This window comes from Cyclopterus lumpus, chromosome 13 (genome assembly GCF_009769545.1).
Source record: "Cyclopterus lumpus isolate fCycLum1 chromosome 13, fCycLum1.pri, whole genome shotgun sequence".
Lineage (NCBI taxonomy): Eukaryota > Metazoa > Chordata > Actinopteri > Perciformes > Cyclopteridae > Cyclopterus > Cyclopterus lumpus.
In genome coordinates, this window is record NC_046978.1 from 17,347,572 (window position 1) to 17,366,448 (window position 18,877).

At 47.2% G+C, this 18,877-nt stretch overlaps 2 protein-coding genes across 4 annotated transcripts; one reads left to right on the forward strand and one right to left on the reverse strand.

The window, feature by feature from the left end:
- Positions 1-904: 904 nt before the first annotated feature.
- Positions 905-11,286, forward strand: sidt2 (SID1 transmembrane family, member 2). Of its 3 annotated transcripts, XM_034548341.1 has the most exons (26): positions 905-1,812; positions 1,935-2,056; positions 3,113-3,277; positions 3,367-3,412; positions 3,571-3,672; positions 3,935-4,018; positions 4,125-4,290; positions 4,672-4,765; positions 5,090-5,148; positions 5,467-5,493; positions 6,265-6,303; positions 6,394-6,471; positions 6,600-6,662; positions 6,947-7,062; positions 7,188-7,261; positions 7,384-7,450; positions 7,552-7,749; positions 8,463-8,580; positions 8,691-8,827; positions 9,063-9,171; positions 9,324-9,400; positions 9,513-9,559; positions 9,649-9,754; positions 9,898-10,008; positions 10,297-10,410; positions 10,497-11,286. In XM_034548341.1, the coding sequence occupies exons 1-26, from the start codon at positions 1,540-1,542 to the stop codon at positions 10,557-10,559; spliced, it is 2,655 nt and encodes an 884-aa protein (XP_034404232.1). In that variant the 5' UTR covers positions 905-1,539; the 3' UTR covers positions 10,560-11,286. The 3 variants fall into 3 exon arrangements, with proteins under 3 accessions (XP_034404232.1, XP_034404230.1, XP_034404231.1); XM_034548339.1 differs by lacking the exon at positions 6,600-6,662; XM_034548340.1 differs by lacking the exons at positions 5,467-5,493; positions 6,600-6,662 and having other exon boundaries at positions 1,191-1,812; positions 10,497-11,204.
- A 626-nt stretch (positions 11,287-11,912) lies between these two features.
- Positions 11,913-18,477, reverse strand: LOC117741349 (centrosomal protein of 164 kDa-like). The gene is made up of 17 exons (XM_034548342.1): positions 18,216-18,477; positions 18,000-18,131; positions 17,690-17,885; positions 17,310-17,384; positions 17,105-17,227; positions 16,868-17,011; positions 16,510-16,593; positions 16,355-16,423; positions 15,961-16,220; positions 15,670-15,846; positions 15,411-15,591; positions 15,209-15,316; positions 13,273-13,375; positions 12,751-13,125; positions 12,577-12,649; positions 12,352-12,471; positions 11,913-12,218 (listed from the first exon to the last, which is right to left on the reverse strand). Exons 1-17 carry the CDS (start codon positions 18,341-18,343, stop codon positions 12,122-12,124), a joined length of 2,445 nt encoding a protein of 814 aa, XP_034404233.1. The 5' UTR covers positions 18,344-18,477; the 3' UTR covers positions 11,913-12,121.
- Positions 18,478-18,877: the final 400 nt, after the last annotated feature.

Sequence of the window (18,877 nt, forward strand, 5' to 3'; positions counted from 1 at the left end):
ATTTCATTCCATTATATTCTATTATATTTTAATTCTATTCTATTCTATTCAATAGCTGCTCACCAGGTTGTAGACAGCACCACCCAGTGGTAGGAAGGAGTTCCTGCTTCCTGTTCCCAAAAACTGGCCCAAGAAAAAAAATCTGGTTCACCGTATGAACTGGTTTGAAGTAATTTGATTAACTGAAATTGTTTGTTTTGATACATGCACTATTTAATCAGGTGAATTATGTCCCTAAATGAACACATTTTGGTCCATGTATTGCCTAACAAACCTGATATAGACCAAACATTATTCATATTCTTGAATACATTTGTGTACTCAAAAACGGTTTATTGCCAACTACGTTTGCACATAAGGAATGTGGCTTGGTGACTTGTGTGTGACAATAAACATAGTTAAAACATATAAATATATCACTGAGTTGTATCATTGTGAGAGTTTTTCGGAAGCTTTTTTTTTTTATTGACGAAATGTAATAAACAAAGAAGTCAGGTAAACATTAGAAGCACATACATGACAAAGCTAGAATAATAGACCGACACACACACACACATAATATAAAAAGACAGTAACGTTACAATAAAATAAAAAATATTATATATAGATAGATAGTTACTTTACTAATCCCATTTATACATACAGAATGCACAATATATACAAAATATATTATATAATAATATATATAGATACATATGAATATATATACAGTATATATTATATATTCATGAATATATATATATATATATATATATATATATATATATATATATATATATATATATATATATATATATATATATGTAAATCAGACCCTGTACTGCTCTCGAGTCGCAGGAGGCACATCTATGACGTCATGACGTCGCACGCAGTTTGTTTACGCTCTGCAGCGTGCAGGGGACGCTAACGTCACCTCCTTCTCCTTCTTATCCTCACTGTAAACAATCTCCTCCACCCTCCGCTCGACAGAAAACCCACTCGCACCATGTCGCCGCGGAGCCGCAAATCAAGGCCGTGACACGCGCTCGCGCTGGACAGAAATAAAACCACACCCCTAAAAAAAGAAAAAAGAAACCCCACTTCCTGATGTTTGATTTTTGAAACCGTCCGATATCAAAACACGGGGAGCCGCTGCCTCTCCCTCTCGCCGACGATGCAAACGGTACAGCTCGCGCGCAGCTCTCGGGTGAAGCAGAATCGACGACCGTCGTCAACTGGTTGGAACTTGTGCCATTGATTTCACAGCGGACGTTTGTTGTTGTTGTTATTATTGTTGTTACGTTTCTCAAACAGGACGAGGAGCACGTCGTTCGCTCATGTGAACAGCTGTTAGCTCGTCAGTTAGCCGCCGCCGCTGCTGCTGTGGTTGTTGTTGTTGTTGTTGTTGTTGTTGTTGTTGACCCTCGTAAGTGGCGCAGGTGCGCTAGCACGCTTCATAACCGGGTAATAGCCCCTGAATGGGGTGGAGCTGCCGTTAGTGCCGCGCGGAGGATAACGTCAGGTACCAGTTCCGGTTCAGGGGAGACGGTGTCGGACAAAATGGTGTTACGGAGCTGCTGGAAGTCTCGTCATAAAAACAGACCCGGAACCGGACCCGGACCCGGACCCTCTGCCGCCGCTCGTGGGGTCCGAGCCGGATCCGCAGCCCTGCTCTGGTTGTGCGTGACCCAGTTCGCGTGCGCCGGCGGGGAGCTCGCGGAGATCACGAAGGTGGTCCAGAAAGATGCCGAGTTCGACGTCACCTACAACGACACGGTCACGAGCGAGAACCAGACCATCTATGCGTTCAACCACACCGTCTCCAGGAACAGGGTGAGTCCGCGAGGGCACCCCCCACCCCCACCCCCCTGTGTGTGCGGTGGACCCCGGTGCACCACTCGTGGGAGTGGTGGAAAAGTGTGACTGAGATGTGGGGTTTTCTTTTCTTGTGTCAGACGGAGGGGGTGCGCGTGTCCGTGGACGTGTTGTCGCAGGGGTTCGAGAGTCCCATCCTGTTTGTGGTGCGACAGAAGCAAGCGGTGCTGTCCTTTCAGATCCCCCTCATCTTGAGAGGCCTGTGAGTACCTTCACGTGCACCATCTAACTGGACCCATCTGCAAGCATGCTCCTTTTTTTTAAAGCTTAATTTTCCTTTTTTGAGGTCTCCAATATATAATATTCTTTAAATTCTAGAGCTTGAATTAGTATGGTGTTATTATTACTACTATAATTAGAATGCCTTTTATGTTTGTTGAATTAATATAATATTACATTAAAAAAGTTCCTCCCAGGGAGTGTCTGGCTGTTGTTGCTGTCTATCTAGCGTAGATAGTAAACAGTTATTGTTTACTTTAATAAACTAATAATAAGAGGGAAATCTGTAAATGCAATATTTGCGTTTCGATCCAGGGTCAGATTTATTATGCTTCCTTTTTTAGAAGCGCCTCTTAATTGTAGATATAGTTGTGTGTGTGTGTGTGTGTGTGTGTGTGTGTGTGTGTGTGTGTGTGTGTGTGGACTAGAGTCCACATGTGACGGGATCCGTGACACTCCAAGTTCCTCTTTGCGGTTGCGCAACACCAGAACAAGAGGATCTCTAAAGAACTTTGGACTTTCACTTCCTCCTCTGACATCTTACATGTGGCGTCAGGTCACATGCTCCCGAGACAAATATTTATTTGATTTATTGAGATTATTGAAGATGGTTAGGTAATCTGATTGTGAAGCAGAATGAACTTAAACTCCCATTAAATGAAATAATCTAATATAATGAAATTGGTCATCAGCACAAGTAACGCGTCCTTATTTTTATTTATTTTTTCTTCATAAAATAATGCATCATGTCTAGATCTATCTACCCTGTGTAAAGGTCAATACCTTTTATTTATTTATTTATTTATATATATATATATATATATATATATATATATATATATATATATAATTTTATTAAACCTTTATTCATCCAGAATAATCCAGATTTTATATTTTTACATTTATTTTTAACGTCAGTTCCTGGTCAAGATGACAGCACGCATTAAAAAAATACATAATAAAAATGGAAATAAATTATTTTTTAAAAAGCGGATGGTTTTGACTGCCTGCTCTCCCTCTCTGTCCGTCTCTCCCTAAGCTACCAGAGGAAGTACCCGTACAACCATGTGGGCCGGACGTTGTGCCAGCCTCCGACCCGGGCCGCCTCGGAGACCCAGTACTTCTTCGTGGACGTGTCCACCTTGTCCAGCCAGGGGACGAACTACCAGCTCAGGGTCAGCCGCGTAGAGAGCTTCACCCTGCAGTGAGTGACACCCGTTCTGATTCGCCGTCGGGCTGCATTTTTCTGTTTTGGCTCGATGTCCGACGCATTGTTTTCATCTCGAATTACAGCACGGACAAGAAATTCAGCTTCACGGCGTCGCCGTCCCAGCCTCAGGTACGACCACTCGATGCCAAAGCTTTTGTTTCGTGTGTTTTACAAGCGGTGCCACTAAAATGGAACACCGGAGAGCAAAGAAAGTGTGTTTCTCTTATCCTATCCGCTCTAATTATCCCCTTCCCGAATCATCATCGTCTTCTTCCTCTTCCTCTCAGTACTTCAAGTACGACTTCCCGGACGGGGTGGACACTGTGATCGTCAAGGTCAACTCGGACGCGACCTTTCCCTGCTCTGTCATGTCCATCCAGGACATCCAGGTACACTGACGCCGCCCCCCTCAAACCAAACCCTGGCCTTGTTGTCAGCATGCAGTAACACCTTTGAGCCACCTGAGGCCACCACTGAGTTCATTGCAACAGTGTCAGTCCAAAGCAAAGCAAGCATTGCTTTTTGTTTACTGAGATTTATTTTTCTTTTTGCTTGAAATCACAGTTAAAAAAAAAATCTCTCGTCGTTAATACTTTAATGCTTCGTATTGTTGTTGTTTTTATTTCACGTCTTCTTTCCGCCTGTTTTCAGTGCCCCGTCTACGACCTCGACAACAACGTGGCCTTCATCGGGATGTACCAGACTATGACCAAAAAAGGCGCGATCACCGTGCAGGTGAGAGTCCGTGGCGAAAAAACCGCTGTGACGAAAGCTCGACCCACGTATAATAATATCTTCTAACGCCTTTTGTCATTTTGTCTCTCTCTCTCTCGTCGTTTAGAGAAAAGATTTCCCCAGCAACAGCTTCTACGTGGTGGTGGTGGTGAAGACGGAGGACGAGGCGTGCGGCGGCCCGCTGCGCTTCTACCCTCTCTGGCCGGACGAGCTCATCAACGCCGGCAACCGCAGCAAGTTCATCGACGTGATCGTCACACCCGCGATCAAATGTGAGCCTGCAAACACCAACAAATATGAGACGGAGGAATAATCCACATGGATTTGTTGTACGCCATCGAGCGGACTAAACGTTTTTTTTTTTGCAGTATTGCGTAAAATACATCATGCAAGTGTAGGGAAATCAAGCATATTTCTAATAGCAACATGTGTGGGCTCCCAAAAGTAATTAAAAAAAAAATACAAGTTATGTTTTCCAGAACTGAAATAGTTAGAGAAAGAAATCATGCAAAACTGAAGTTTTTGCCTTTTCATGTAAGGTACTTTCTGCATATAGTGTGTGTGTGTGTCTCCCTAGCTATATCATTGCCTTCTGCAGTGCAGTATTAGCAGCTTAATGTGCGTTACAGAGCATCTGTCTCCACTCTCCACAGCGGAGGTGTATGTGATGGGCATGCTGTTCTGTCTGGGGATCTTCCTCTCCTTCTACCTGCTCACCTTGCTCATGACCTGCCTGGAGAACAAGCGGTGAGACCGAGGCACCTTTTTTTTTCTTCTTTTCTTTTCTCTCTCTCTGTTGGTTACGGCGTGACACAAATATCTCGCTCTGTATTTTTCCCCTCCAGGTCACGGAGACTATTTTATTAACCGTAATTGGATTTTGTTTGGTTGAACGTGATTTAAAAGACGTGAAAAAAACGGTCTCAATACAAGTTTACAATGTTTAAACGTTATTTTTGGCCCATGTGACTAAAGGGAGGATGTAGATTCATACGGCTGCGCTGCAGGAGGGACACCACGCTGAATACAAATGATCTCAATGTGCATGTTCTTGCTCTCTGCTTCCTGCAGAATGAAGAAGAAGACAGAGGTGTTTCAGATTCCTGCCGACATGTCGCCCGCCGAGACAGGTAACCCGGCAACCAGCTGCGATGGACCGCCCCGTTAAGGGGGCTTGTTAGAGGGTGTTGTGGAGCGTACTACTATCTGTATTTATTTATCTTCTTAAAAAAAAAAATATATATATATTAGAAGATAAATAGATATATCTATATTTATTTCTCTTTTTTTTAAATATATAGATAAATAATAATTAGGGTAGTTAAACATGGAATATATATAACAATGCGGTATGATGATAATAATAATAATAACCCGTGAGCTTCCTATGTACTGAACGTGTGTCTTTCACTCTCTCTCCTTCTCCCTCATGCTAATGTGTGGTTCAGCCTCTCTGCTCGGGAAGAACGGAGACGGTACAACGACACTGTTACTCGCCCTTACTGCCCGCCTCCCTCTCTCCCGCCGTGTTTTTACGGTTCTGCGGATGCTCTGCATGCGTTCACCCGCCCACTAGAACCCACCTCCCGCTGCATTCACGCATACACAAATACATACGTGACTGTAGAATTAATGCGGCACTGTTCCAACACCGTCGGTTAGGCTTCTTGCATCGTGGCATCGGGGCGATACGGACACGAGAAAGCTCTGCTCACATCCTGAACCCTCAGTTCATTGAAACACAGTCGACTCTGCTGATGACGCACCAGACAAACAACAGAATGAGATAGAAGCGTCCCTGTGATAAGAGTGTGTGTGTGTGTGTGTGTGTGTGTGTGTGTGTGTGTGTGTGTGTGTGTGTGTGTGTGTGTGTGTGTGTGTGTGTGTGTGTGTGTGTGTGTGTGTGTGTGTGTGTGTGTGTGTGTGTGTGTGTGTGTGTGTGTGTGTGTGTGTGTGTGTGTGTGTGTGTGTGTGTGTGTGTGTGTGTGTGTGTGTGTGTGTGTGTGTGTGTGTGTGTGTGTGTGGGCGCCGACATCTAAACAGATTCCCTTCCCTCACTCTTTCAAAACAAAGCATGGAGCACTGGATCCCTGCATGTGTTCCCTCACCCCTGTGTGTAACTATCCAGCTGCAGTGTGCAGGACTAAGATACCGAGTACTGGTTGTCGTGGTGATTGTCTCTGTGTGTGCATTTAGTTCATCTATACTCTTTTTAAATGTGTGTGTGTGTGTGTGTGTGTCCACAGCCAAAACTCCAGCCTCGCCGTATGAATACGGCTCCTTTGGTAAGTGTGTGTGTGGACTTTTGGTGATGTCTTTTTGTTTTGTCATTGAAATCAAAAACCTGACCTCCTTTTTTGTTTTGTTTTCGCCAGCCGACAACTGCAGCACGCTGAGTTCAGAGGCCATCACGGACAGCGCCACGTCCACTGACAACAACTACGGATACGCCGGTATGGACTTGTGTCACTGTGCAGCATGCCTCCACAGCCGGGGGGAGGGGGGGGGGGGGGGCTTCCTGCCAGCCGCTGTGGTCCCTCACCTTTTTATTTAAAAATAAAATGTTTTTTTTGTTCATCAGGACAGGAGCCTTTCAAACGTCGGCCGATCCTCAATCGCCTTCATCACATAGCCATCTGTATTGGTGACACACGCGCGCCGCACAATCGGTTAAAAAACAATCAGGGCTTTTGGGAATCCAACGTCGATCCGTGGCCAGATTCCTAATCTGATTTTAATTTAAAATGAACGGCAAAAAACAAAATCCAGAGTGGGCGAAGATCAAAGTACCAACAATCACGCTGATATTTCTGTTGAATGTGTTTGGAAATCGCAAACTTGTATTCACAAAAAAACCCCAAGGCTCTTTTTGCTTTATCTTGCCATGACCTCCTCCTCTTCTTCCTCCTCTTCCTCCTCCTCCATCAGAGCGATCGCTGGACAGTGTCGGGCGAAGCCGGCACGAGTCTCTGAGCTCCGTGGAGGAGGACGACTACGACACGCTGGACGACATCAACTCGGACAAAAACATCGTCCGCACCAAGGTAGTCTCCGCCTCCGATGACGCGTTACTCGTTTCCCTTTTTTTGGGGGGGGGGGTCGCCATGTTTTAAATGTCACCGCTGTCTCCCCCTCGATGACGAGTGAGAATGTCCTCCGCTTGTTACAGAAATATTTATATGTGGCCGACCTGTCCCGCAAAGACAAGCGGATCCTCAGCAAGAAATACCAAATCTACTTCTGGTGAGGACGCCAAACGCCTTTTTTGAAAAAAAATTTTTTAAAGAGGAGAATCGACGACAACGATTCCTTTTTTTTTTTTTATCATCGTAGTGATGACGTCGTAATTATTGTCTCCTCTTCAGGAACATCGCCACTATCGCCGTGTTCTACGCGCTGCCGGTCGTCCAGCTTGTCATCACCTATCAGACGGTACGTACGCTCATGAGACAAAAAAAGATGATATGAGATGTGATTATTATTTTTTTTTTTTTAAAAGGAAAAAGATGTCCAACCGACTCTCTGTTCTTCAGGTGGTCAACGTCACAGGAAACCAGGACATCTGCTTCTACAACTTCCTGTGTGCCCACCCTCTGGGGGCCCTGAGTGCGTTCAACAACATCCTCAGTAACCTCGGTTACGTGCTGCTGGGACTCCTCTTCCTCCTCATCGTCCTCAAAAGAGATATCATCCACCAGCGGGCGCTGGTCCGCAACGACTTCAACGCGCTGGTGAGGACGCTTTAGCTCGCAGGGCTGGGGGCGTCGCCCAGCGACGATGGCGTTCAGCTCAATTACAGGCGTGACCATTAGCGTCATTGGCATGACGGCGTGTTACTGTTTGGAGACACTCTGATTATTAAATATTTATTGATTTAAACTTATTAACATTAACAACAATTTGGAGAAAAAAAACAAGACACACATATACATATATATATATATATATATATATATATATATATATATATATATATATATTTTTTTTTTTTTTTTTTTTTTTAATATATATACTGTGTATATATATATATATATATATATTTTTTTTTTTATATATATACTGTATATATAATTTTTTTTAGAAGAGAAATAAATATACATATATCTATATTTATTTCACTTTATGTGTGTGTATATATATATATATATTTCTCTTTTTTATATATATATATATATATATATATATATATATATATTTTTTTTTTTTTAAAAGAGAGAAATAAATAAATAAAGGAAGAAATCCGATAAGAGTCATGTCCCCACCCCCCGGCCATTAATTATCTTTCCCATGTACCTCTCTGCTCTTTTATCGTCTTGATGAACTCAAGTTAACGCATTAATCTGTCAGAAATGGGAAGTATCGAGGACCTCTGGCACACCCAGAGAACACGCAGCACACTGCTCATGTGTTAACCGGTGCCGCGCTCCGCTCTCCCACCTCACAGGAATGTGGCATCCCAAAGCACTTTGGGCTCTATTACGCCATGGGAACCGCCCTGATGATGGAGGGCTTGCTGAGCGCCTGCTACCACGTCTGTCCCAACTACACCAACTTCCAATTCGGTAAGACCACGCGTGTCCTCCTCCGTGTTTCTTGTAGCACTCGTCACCCTTTCTCTTCTTACGTGATGGAGCACAGCGTCAGTGTCATGGTTCCAATCGTGTCTCCGCAGACACCTCCTTCATGTACATGATTGCGGGACTGTGCATGTTGAAGTTGTACCAGAAGAGGCACCCCGACATCAACGCGAGTGCTTACACTGCGTACGCCTGCCTGGCTGGGGTCATCTTCTTTTCTGTGCTGGGAGTGGTGCGTACACACACACACACACACACACACACACACACACACACACATATATATACATATATATACAAACACACCACACGGTCTGAGTGATGTTCGAAATAGCAGTTTGGGATTTAGGGGGATTTATTGGCAGAAATCCTACATCCAAATCCTACACACTGTCCCTTTTTTCTTTTTTTTTAACACACACAAAACATACTCATATGTGCGTGTGTGTGTGACGATCTGTTCGCAGGTTTTTGGGAAAGGAAACACCGTCTTCTGGATCGTTTTCTCGGTGATCCACATTCTGGCCACGATGCTCCTCAGCACGCAGCTCTACTACATGGGCCGATGGCGGCTGGGTAAGAGGTCGTCGGGTTCATCGCGTATACGACACGTTAGCTCCGTTTAGCTAAAGAAAAGTGACAGTGGCTGTGTAATGAGATATCGATTTTTTTAAAATACGTAATAATAGTTATTTTTTGGTGTCTAACGTCCGTCCGTTTATGTTCAGACTCCGGGATCCTGCGCAGGATTCTGAACGTCATCGACACGGACTGCATCCGGCAGTGCAGCGGACCCATGTACATTGTGAGTAGAGACTCGATATTGTAAACATCAAACGTGCGGCACGAGACCCCGCCGTTCACGTCCAGAATCCCTTGCTTGTTCCTTTATCGTTCTGCCTCCGTCTGCCTCGCAGGACCGGATGGTTCTGCTCGTGATGGGGAACATCGTCAACTGGTCCCTGTGAGTAAACGCAGGGTGTTTTTGTTTTTTTCTAAATGAACCGTGCGGAGCGGACGGCTTCAATCTGTGCGTGTCTTCCTCCTCTGCAGAGCCGCCTACGGCCTCATAGAGAGACCCAATGACTTCGCTTCCTACCTGTTGGCCATCGCCATCTGCAACCTGCTGCTCTACTTCGCCTTCTACATCATCATGAAGGTGTGTGTTTGCGTGTGTATCCAAGACTTATTTTAAAGTAGCTGAATGTTTCATACATCTAAAGCTCATTTTTTGTGTGTTTTGTGTGTGTGTGTGTGTGTGTGTGTGTGTGTGTGTGTGTGTGTGTGTGTGTGTGTTTTTAGCTGCGGAGCGGTGAGAGAATCCAGTGTATGGCGTTGGTGTGTATTCTGTTCACAGCCGTGGTGTGGGGCTTTGCACTGTATTTCTTCTTCCAGGGTCTCAGCACCTGGCAGGTCAGTAACTCTCTCTCTCTCTCACACACACACTCACACACACACACCTCTTTCCATAATTGTGGAAAACTCTGTGTCAAAGTATCAAACGAGACCTTTTTAATTATAGGAAGCACGATAATACTCGGCTGTATTTTCTGTAACTAAGCAACCAACCGCAGACAATCAGCTTCCAGCGTACTCATTAATTAAGGGAGTGTTCGTTTTACACACCTAGATGACTCAAACGTTAGCCGATGTATTTTTTGACGTGTGTGTGTGTGTGTGTGTGTGTGTCTCGTGACGCAGAAAACACCGGCGGAGTCTCGTGAGCACAACAGGGACTGCATCCTGCTGTCGTTCTTCGACGACCACGACATTTGGCACTTCCTCTCCTCCATCGCCATGTTCGGATCCTTCCTGGTACGCTCACGAAAAACGTGAATTAATGCCGACACAGCAACTCCTTAACTAACCCCCCTTCGCCTCTTTGGTCCCCCCCCCCCCAGGTCCTCATGACCATGGACGACGACCTCGACGGCATCCAGAGAGACAAGATCTTCGCCTTCTAGACATGCAAGATCTCCCGTGGCGAGCTCGGCTCTTCCTCTCTGCCTTATCGACCCTTGTCTTCACGTCTCCGTCCATCTTCTAAACAAGCGCAGCCAGTAGCCTGTTTTTTTTTTTTTTTTCTCAGGCCATACGGCGGGCACCTCTCTGCCCGTCGCAGCCAATCGGTGGAGGAGCGGTAGCCCCTCCCCGCACCTGTACGGACACACACGCGTGCCAATGAAGACGTCCTCTCGCTGCCATCATCAATATAACTGTTGTCATAAGCTGGAGATAACAACATACACACATGCGCTCAATAAATTAAAAAAAATATATAAGAATTAACTTATTTTATACTGTCTGCATTTACATTTGACCTGCAAGTCAGCAATGCATTTTGAAATGTTTTTATGCTGTTTATATGCTGTGTGTGTGTGTGTGTGTGTGTGTTTACAAACATTAATGTGAGAACATGAATTCTGTCCAGTGTGTCAGTGGCCTTTTACTGTTCTCATCATGTCACATACTGTGCTCTGATTGGTCAGATCCTCGAGCTAGCCGTCCTTCTCAATGGAGAATATTGTATTATATTATAATGATGATGATGATGATTGTATTTACTTCGTCTGTCCTAGTCTGAACGCGAAGATAATTTCTGCACTCTACTGTATGGGAAAAAAAAAAGTGTCTGATTTTAATGTCAAACATTGCAATGAGCGGTTGCTGAATAAAAGGTCTTGTTTCTCATGTCTTTGAACCCGATCTTCAGTGTGAACCTGAACTCTGAATATAATACTAGCCTTTGCTGCTACTACACAAAACATTAAGACATGTCAAATTCTATTTATTAAAAGATTTTATAGAAAAATACAGCATTTATTTACACACAGACATATATATATATATATATACATGCACAAAATACATGTTTCCTCTGCCTGCACACACAGTGTACGCTCACGAATGGCTCGCCAGTAATTCATGTAAAAATGTGTATCGGCTCCATTTGTACAAACGGGGATTCTAGTATCTATTCCTCTTAAAATAACCAAATGTGAGAAAATAAAATCATAAAAGCGGTGTCATGAATACAAACCGCAACACGAAGCACAACTTTGTCGCGTTACGAGGGTTCAACTGAGTTCACAACGTGAAGACACGCAGGAGGACGTCTGGGAGTGCTTTTGCTTTTCTTTTTGTAACCCCCCCCCCCTCCACACACACCCACACACACACACACACACACACACACACACACACACACACACACACACACACACACACACACACACACACACACACACACACACACACACACACACACACACACACACACACACACACACACACACACACACACACACACACACACACACACACACACACACACACACACACACACACACACACACACACCCCTGCAGAGTCCTCAGCCCTCCGTGACGTGTTGCTCCCTGAATTACGGTATCGAAGTCGGACTTTCCCTGAGAACCTTTGCACCGCCGAGTGTTTTCTGGAAGGAGTGAGTCACGGTGCGACAGGACTGACCCTGTGTGTGTGTGTGTGTGTGTGTGTCGCGTCCTCAGTAATGATAGACTCTGATCTGGTTGTCGTCGTCCAGGCCCAGCTGCACCAGGCCGCTCTTGGTCGACGGAGCGCGGTAGCGCGTGAACAGAGGTCTGGGAGGCCGAGTTAAAGAAGACGGCGGCAACAGATATGAAGCAGTAAAAGGTTATCGGGCAAGACAATAAAAGTACAGCAGTCAGCATTGAAATGGATCTGTGTGTGTGTGTGTGTGTGATAGAAGGATACATGCTGGTGTCTTTCTTGCGCATCTCGAGCCACCTCTTGTTGCCGTCTATCAGCCCCTGCAGCCTCTGGCCGTCCACCTCCACTGACGTCTGCACGGACCTCAGGCCACGGCCGTGTTCACTTTAATGCACACACACACACACACACACACACACAAGTACGTTTGAGACAGTGTTGATGTGTGTGTGTAATCTATGATAGTAGTATAGGCGTATTGCAGGGTACCTAGCAGGAGTGTATGAGGAGTATGCAGAGGTAGGCCCCATGGTGCTGGAGGCGATTGGGTCCATGGCTGCTCCTGGAGAACAGAACAAACAAGTTCAGGAAAAGAAACCCTTTTTTAACCCTTTAATGGTGCTTTATTCAGACTAAAGCTAAAGGGGGCGCCTGTTGGCATACTGGGGAATATCTGGCTCCATCGGCTGTTGATGAGGTCCTCGGAGGCCCTCAGCCCTTTGCTGATGGGGGTACTGAAGAGAGGGGGGGCCGGGAAGCTGCCTTGGGGCGCCCAGTTCCAGGACGGCTCCGAGAGCCTCACCGGGGGAGGCGGAGCTGAGGAGCCGGAGCTCAGGGTGTGCATCTGGTGCATGGCGGAGGCAGAGGTGGAGGTTGGGGAGGAGTGATGTTGAGGCAGCGGGAAGGCGGCGTAGGGCGCGGCGCTCTGCCTCTGTGCCAGTGAACCCAACGCACTCAGGACGGTGTTGAGCTGGCCTGAGATCTGCTGCAGGGACTCTGCTAACTCCTGGACTTTGTCCGGGACGGTGGCATGACCTCCTAGAGAGAGAGAGAGAGAGAGGGGGAAAGAGATATCTAAGTGTAGCCAAAATGATAACCTGATAAGAGCAAGTGAATATCAGCAATATGGCAATGATGACGTTGACTATCTCCGCGTCTTTGGTAAAACTATAAGATATGTGTTACCCGTCCTATCTGGTGGGTCCAGAGTGCTGCTGAGGTCAGACTCAGTCACATCAAAGGTCACCTTCCTCTCTCCTGCCAGCCGAGACTGATCCTCAATAAACGGCTGAACAGATAGAACGAGACGACCAAAAGGTTAATAATTACCAGCTCATTTGATTCATCCTTAAAAAAAAAAAAAAAGCAAACTAAAATAACAAGAACACTAAATGAATACATTAAAATGCCCATCCTGTGTGGACACAAACACACATTTATAGTTTCATTTCAAGTCTTTCTAACCCCAAAAAGCTCTTCTCTATTTTTTCCAACCTCCTTGACCCCCCCCCTCCACCCTTCTACCAAGCCACTTTTTCGACTACTTTACAAAAAAGATAGACGACATACGCTTCATCTTCTATAACTACACCTCCAGTAACTTCATCTTCTTCCCCTTCACTTTCCTGGGTATCTCAGGCACCGCGCTCTCACTCTTCTCATCCTACCTCACCGACCGCTCTTACCGGGTAACCTAGAGAGGATCTGTGTCTGAGCCTTGTCCTCTGACTACTGGGGTCCCTCAGGGCTCAGTCCTTGGTCCTCTTCTCTTCTCTCTGTACACCAACTCTCTCGGCTCTGTCATTCGCTCGCATGGCTTCACCTACCACAGCTATGCTGACGACACCCAACTGATCCTCTCGTTTCCCCAATCTGAAGCACAGGTAGCAGCACGAATCTCTGCCTGTCTGACCGACATCTCTCAGTGGATGTCCGCTCACCACCTGAAAATTAACCCGGACAAGACTGAACTTCTCCTGCTTCCAGGAAAAGGCTCTCCCACCCACGACCTGACTATTAACTTCAATAACTCAGTGCCGGATCCTACTCTGACTGCCAGGAACCTCGGAGTGACGCTCGACAGTCAACTCTCCCTGACTGCCAACATTAAAGTAATAACACGCTCCTGTAGGTACATGCTGTACAACATCAGGAGAATACGACCCCTTCTCACTCAGAAGGCGGCACAGGTTCTGGTCCAGGCTCTGGTCATCTCACGGCTAGACTAATGCAACTCCCTCCTGGCAGGTCTACCTGCTAATGCCATTCGACCTCTACAGCTCATCCAGAATGCAGCTGCTCGACTGGTCTTCAACCGACCGAAAATTTACCCACACTACTCCGCTCCTCCGCGACCTTCACTGGTTACCGGTGGCTGCAGCATCCGCTTCAAAACATTGGTACTTGCGTACCGTGCTGCGAACAGATCGGGTCCGGTCTACATCCAGGACATGGTCAAACCTCACACCCCACCTCGCTCACTTCGCTCGGCTTCTGCCAATCGGCTTGTAGCTCCTTCACTTCGAGCTAAACACTCAACAAAATCACGACTGTTTGCTGTGCTGGCTCCTCATTGGTGGAACGAGCTCCCCATTGACATCAGGACAGCAGAAAGTCTCTACACCTTCCGTCGCAAACTAAAAACACATCTTTTTCGACTATACCTTGAATAGGGAAGGTAGAGCCATAGTAGCACTCTAGTAGCACTTAAATGTCCCTTACCGATAGCACTTTGTAGTTTAACACTTTAGTAGCACTTAAATGTCTCTTACTGATAGCACTTTGTAGTTTAACTTTATTGAAGAAATTGTACTTGCTTGATTCTTGTTGTTCTGAGTTTTGACTCATGGTTTAATGCACTTATTGTAAGTCGCTCTGGATAAAAGCGTCAGCTAAATGACATGTGATGTAATGTAATGTAATGTAAAAATGAAATTCTAACTTGATTACAGATTATCAGCAACAAAAAAATACACAGAGAGAGCACAAGAAAACTACAAATGTGTTATATTTGTAGTTTTATTTGTATATAGATGTGTTTCAGCTACAGCTGACTGTGCTGGTTGTGTAAAAGTATAAAAGCTCTTTAGAGAAGTTCCACTTTAACTGGTTTTCTCCCCACCTCTTCAGCCATCGAGCTCTCTAGCTGCAGGAGTTGCTCCTCTTTCCTCCGCAGGAGAGCGTTTCCTCTCTGAACCGTCCGCTGCAGCTCCACCACGTTTCTGGCCTCCTGACGGGAGCGAGAGAAGAAAAAAAATCAATATGTCAAAAATCAACCTCCCCCCGTCACTCACAGCAGAAGGTCAATTTACACTCCTTCCTACCTGCTGGAGGGTTCTCATCATCTCCTCGGTCACCCCTCCGTCCTGGTCGGGGTCCTGGGAGGAGCCGGTCTGGGCCGCCCGCAGAACTGCCTGTCTCTCCGTCAGCCGGCTGCTCTCCTTTTCCAGGAAGAGTTTGGTTTTCTGGATGGACGCGCCGTGTGAAGAGATGTATTGTCGGAACCTGGACGCATAGAGGGAATGGATGAGGGAAAACGCACCTGTACCCAGTAAATACCACATTTTCCATATCTCTCCTTACTCGTCCATGCTGCTCTGGCTGTCAGGTACAGGGGAGAGCGGCGGGTCGTCCAGGTCTTCCACGCGCAGCGATGAGTCCCTCCTGTCACCAGAGGGCGCCGTCACCTCGGCCTTCTTCTTGTCCTGTTTCGGTTCTGGTCTGGCGGAGGCGCTCGCTCCTTCGCTTTGTTCCAGCTCGCTGATCGGACACAAATAAAACCAATAATACTTTTAAGAATCTCGTGCTATTTATTGCATTCTCCTCTGTTGAGTCTTTTTGAAACTGAAGTGTACAGACAAATAGAAACTGTACCCGACTCTGCGGCCGAGGTGGTCGCATCTCTCCTGCAGCAGCGCCACCTTGCTCTCCAGTCGCGCCTTGTCCTCCTTCGCCCTCCTGCTCTCTTCCCTGGCTTTGTCCCTCTCCCCCCTCAGCCTCTCCTCCTCCTCCTTGGCCTCACTCCTCTCCTCCCTCGCTCGCTGCACGAGTTCTCTGGCTTGACGCTTCTCCTCTCTCGTCCTCTCCAGCTCCTCCGTCAGCTGCTCCCTCTCCCGGATCAGCCGGGGTAAGGTCTGGACACACACACACACACACACACACACACACACACACACACACACACGGGTGGGGATACAGGCGGTTGATGGACAGACGGGTCGGGGAATTTAATCCATCTTCTTCATGGAGGATGAGTGGGATGTCTCACCTCTATCTGTCTGTCCACATCCTCCTCTTCCTCCCCAAGCTTCTTCCTCCTCCTCTTTAGATCTGCCGCCTGATAAGAGACAGAAACCATCAGTCCCTGTGGTTCAGGTTCGGAGCATCAGGGATTCACAGTGCACACAATGTGGGATAGAAGACCTTGGTCTGCAGCATGGCCTCCTGGCCCCTCAGCTCTTTGGCTCTCAGCTCCATCTGATCGGCCAGATCCTCCAGTTCGGACTCCTGGTAGAAGAAAGGAGACGCATTCACTGGAAGAGAAAAGGCTTCCCTTCACTCAACCTCAATTTGGTGAGCAGCATGTTGTGTTGGAGAACATTCAGATGTTTTTAATTCTCATTACGTCTTGAGAGCACTCAATGAATCGATATGCTCTGACAAAAGAAAATAAATAAGTCTTCCAAGCAGCAGCTAGTTCAACAGCTGTTGTTTTCCTTCATTATGATATGTATACGGTCATACTGACAATGTGTGTGTGTGTGTGTCCGGCGGGTCTCACCTGGCGCGTGTGCGTCAGCTCCGTCTTTTGTATCTGTGCGTTGAGCTGCGTGCGGAGCTTCTCCAGCTGGACCGCATGCGAGGCCTGGAGATACTCTCTTTCCTCCTGCAGAGTGGAAAGCAGGCGCGCCCTCTGAGCCGTCTCCTGGAGAACACACACACACACACACACACACTTTGTATTTATCATAATGTTGAGGCTGAAGTTGAAGAACGTGATAGGCGAACACCATCCGACCTCATCGAGGTATTTCTCCCTGATGCTGTTCATCTCTCTCCTGTGGTCCTCCCTCAGCTGCTCCAGCTTCCTCTCGTGGTCACGCTGCACTTCCTCCCGCACTTCCTGGAGAACATCCGCCAGCTAGGCAGCAAGTTATACATCCAGTGAAATTAAATTAAAGAGAATAATGTGTGTGTGTGTGTGTGTGTGTGTCCTCTCTGACCTCTCGGTGGTACTCTGCCAGTTGCTGTTCAGGTCGTGGACTCATGGGTTCCCTCCTCCTCTCTGTGATTTTGACCTTCATACAGACAAAATAGTGCAAACACAGACACACATGTGGACCGATCATTAATCCGTGCCCCTCGGGTCCGTTGCCCCCCGTGTACCACCGAGGTGGAGCGACCCCGAAGGTCTGGGTTCTTGTGGCGTTTCCAGTCATGTCACACATTAACAGTCCAATGTTTGGCTGTATTCTGACAATGCCTTCTCGAACGACACAGTAGCACCAACACGTTACGGCCAAAGTGGGTTTTAAACCTCAACACATTTACATTTTTTTTAATGGAAAATAATTTTTTGACATCCAGATTCCCTCCAGGTCACCTCGTGTTTCAGAGAGTTCAGTCGCTCCTCCCTCTCTCCCTGGAGTCTCCGCCTCTCCGCTTGCAGCTCCGACTCCGACTCCGCCTTCAGGCGCTCCGAGTCCTGCCTCTTCCGGGCCTCCAGCCGGCCGCGCTCCGCCGCTCGCTCTTCCTCGAGGGCGACGCCGAGCTCCTTGAGCGCCTCCTCGCTCTCCTCCCTGAGCACACGACGCGTTACAGGGTTTACTTTTGTCAAGGTGGTTAACTGCAAACTGACTCGAGATCAGTCGATCCCTTGGTTTCCTGCACGTTGCGTGTTCTGTGTTTCTGACCTGAGTCGGTGTTGCTGCCTCTTCCTCTCTTGCTGGGCGGACTCTCTGAGCTCCTCCAGCGTCCTGTCGGCCTCCTCCTTCAGCTTGGCCTCCTCCTCGCTCCTCTCCGACAGGAGACGCTGCCGCAGAGCCCTGGGCAGACGCGCATTCACAGATTAAGACGTTTGTTTGTGTTCTTCGGCAGTAAAAAAGGTGTTTTTACTTTTCTTTACCCACCTCTGTCTTTCGTCGCTCTCCTCCTTCAGCTTCCTCTCCTCTTCCTCCTCTTCTCTTCTCAGCTCCTCTTGGAGGAGAAGGCCTCTACTCTTCTTCTCTTTCACCGTGTACCGCCTCTCCTCCTCCATATCTCGATCCGCATTCCCCCTCTCCTCCTTCCTTTCCCTCAGGCTCCTCTCCTCTATCTCGGCCCTCTCCCTCTCCTCCTTCCTTTCTCTCAGGCTCCTCTCCTCTCTCTCGACCCTCTCCCTCTCCTCCTTCCTTTCCCTCAGGCTCCTCTCCTCTATCTCGGCCCTCTCCTCCTTCCTTTCCCTCAGGCTCCTCTCCTCTATCTCTGCCCTCTCCCTCTCCTCCTTCCTTTCCCTCAGGCTCCTCTCCTCTATCTCTGCCCTCTCCCTCTCCTCCTTCCTTTCTCTCAGACTCCTCTCCTCTCTCTCGGCCCTCTCCCCCTCCTCCTTCCTTTGCCTCAGACTCCTCTCCTCTCTCTCTGCCCTCTCCCTCTCCTCCTTCCTTTCCCTCAGACTCCTCTCCTCTATCTCTGCCCTCTCCCTCTCCTCCTTCCTTTCCCTCAGGCTCCTCTCCTCTATCTCTGCCCTCTCCCTCTCCTCCTTCCTTTCCCTCAGACTCCTCTCCTCTCTCTCTGCCCTCTTCCTCTCCTCCTT

What these genes read in the sequence shown, in the direction of transcription:
- LOC117741349 (XM_034548342.1), bottom strand. Translation starts at nt 18,343, where the DNA reads ATGGAGGAGGAGAGGCGGTACACGGTGAAAGAGAAGAAGAGTAGAGGC. An exon ending in CACCTCGGCCGCAGAGTCGG is followed by an intron (nt 15,847 to 15,960) that starts GTACAGTTTCTA and finishes GTGTCCGATCAG; the next exon opens with CGAGCTGGAACAAAGCGAAG. An exon ending in AGCCAGAGCAGCATGGACGA is followed by an intron (nt 15,592 to 15,669) that starts GTAAGGAGAGAT and finishes CTATGCGTCCAG; the next exon opens with GTTCCGACAATACATCTCTT.
- sidt2 (XM_034548341.1), top strand. Translation starts at nt 1,540, where the DNA reads ATGGTGTTACGGAGCTGCTGGAAGTCTCGTCATAAAAACAGACCCGGA. An exon ending in GCTCGGGAAGAACGGAGACG is followed by an intron (nt 5,494 to 6,264) that starts GTACAACGACAC and finishes GTGTGTCCACAG; the next exon opens with CCAAAACTCCAGCCTCGCCG. An exon ending in AACATCGTCAACTGGTCCCT is followed by an intron (nt 9,560 to 9,648) that starts GTGAGTAAACGC and finishes CCTCCTCTGCAG; the next exon opens with AGCCGCCTACGGCCTCATAG.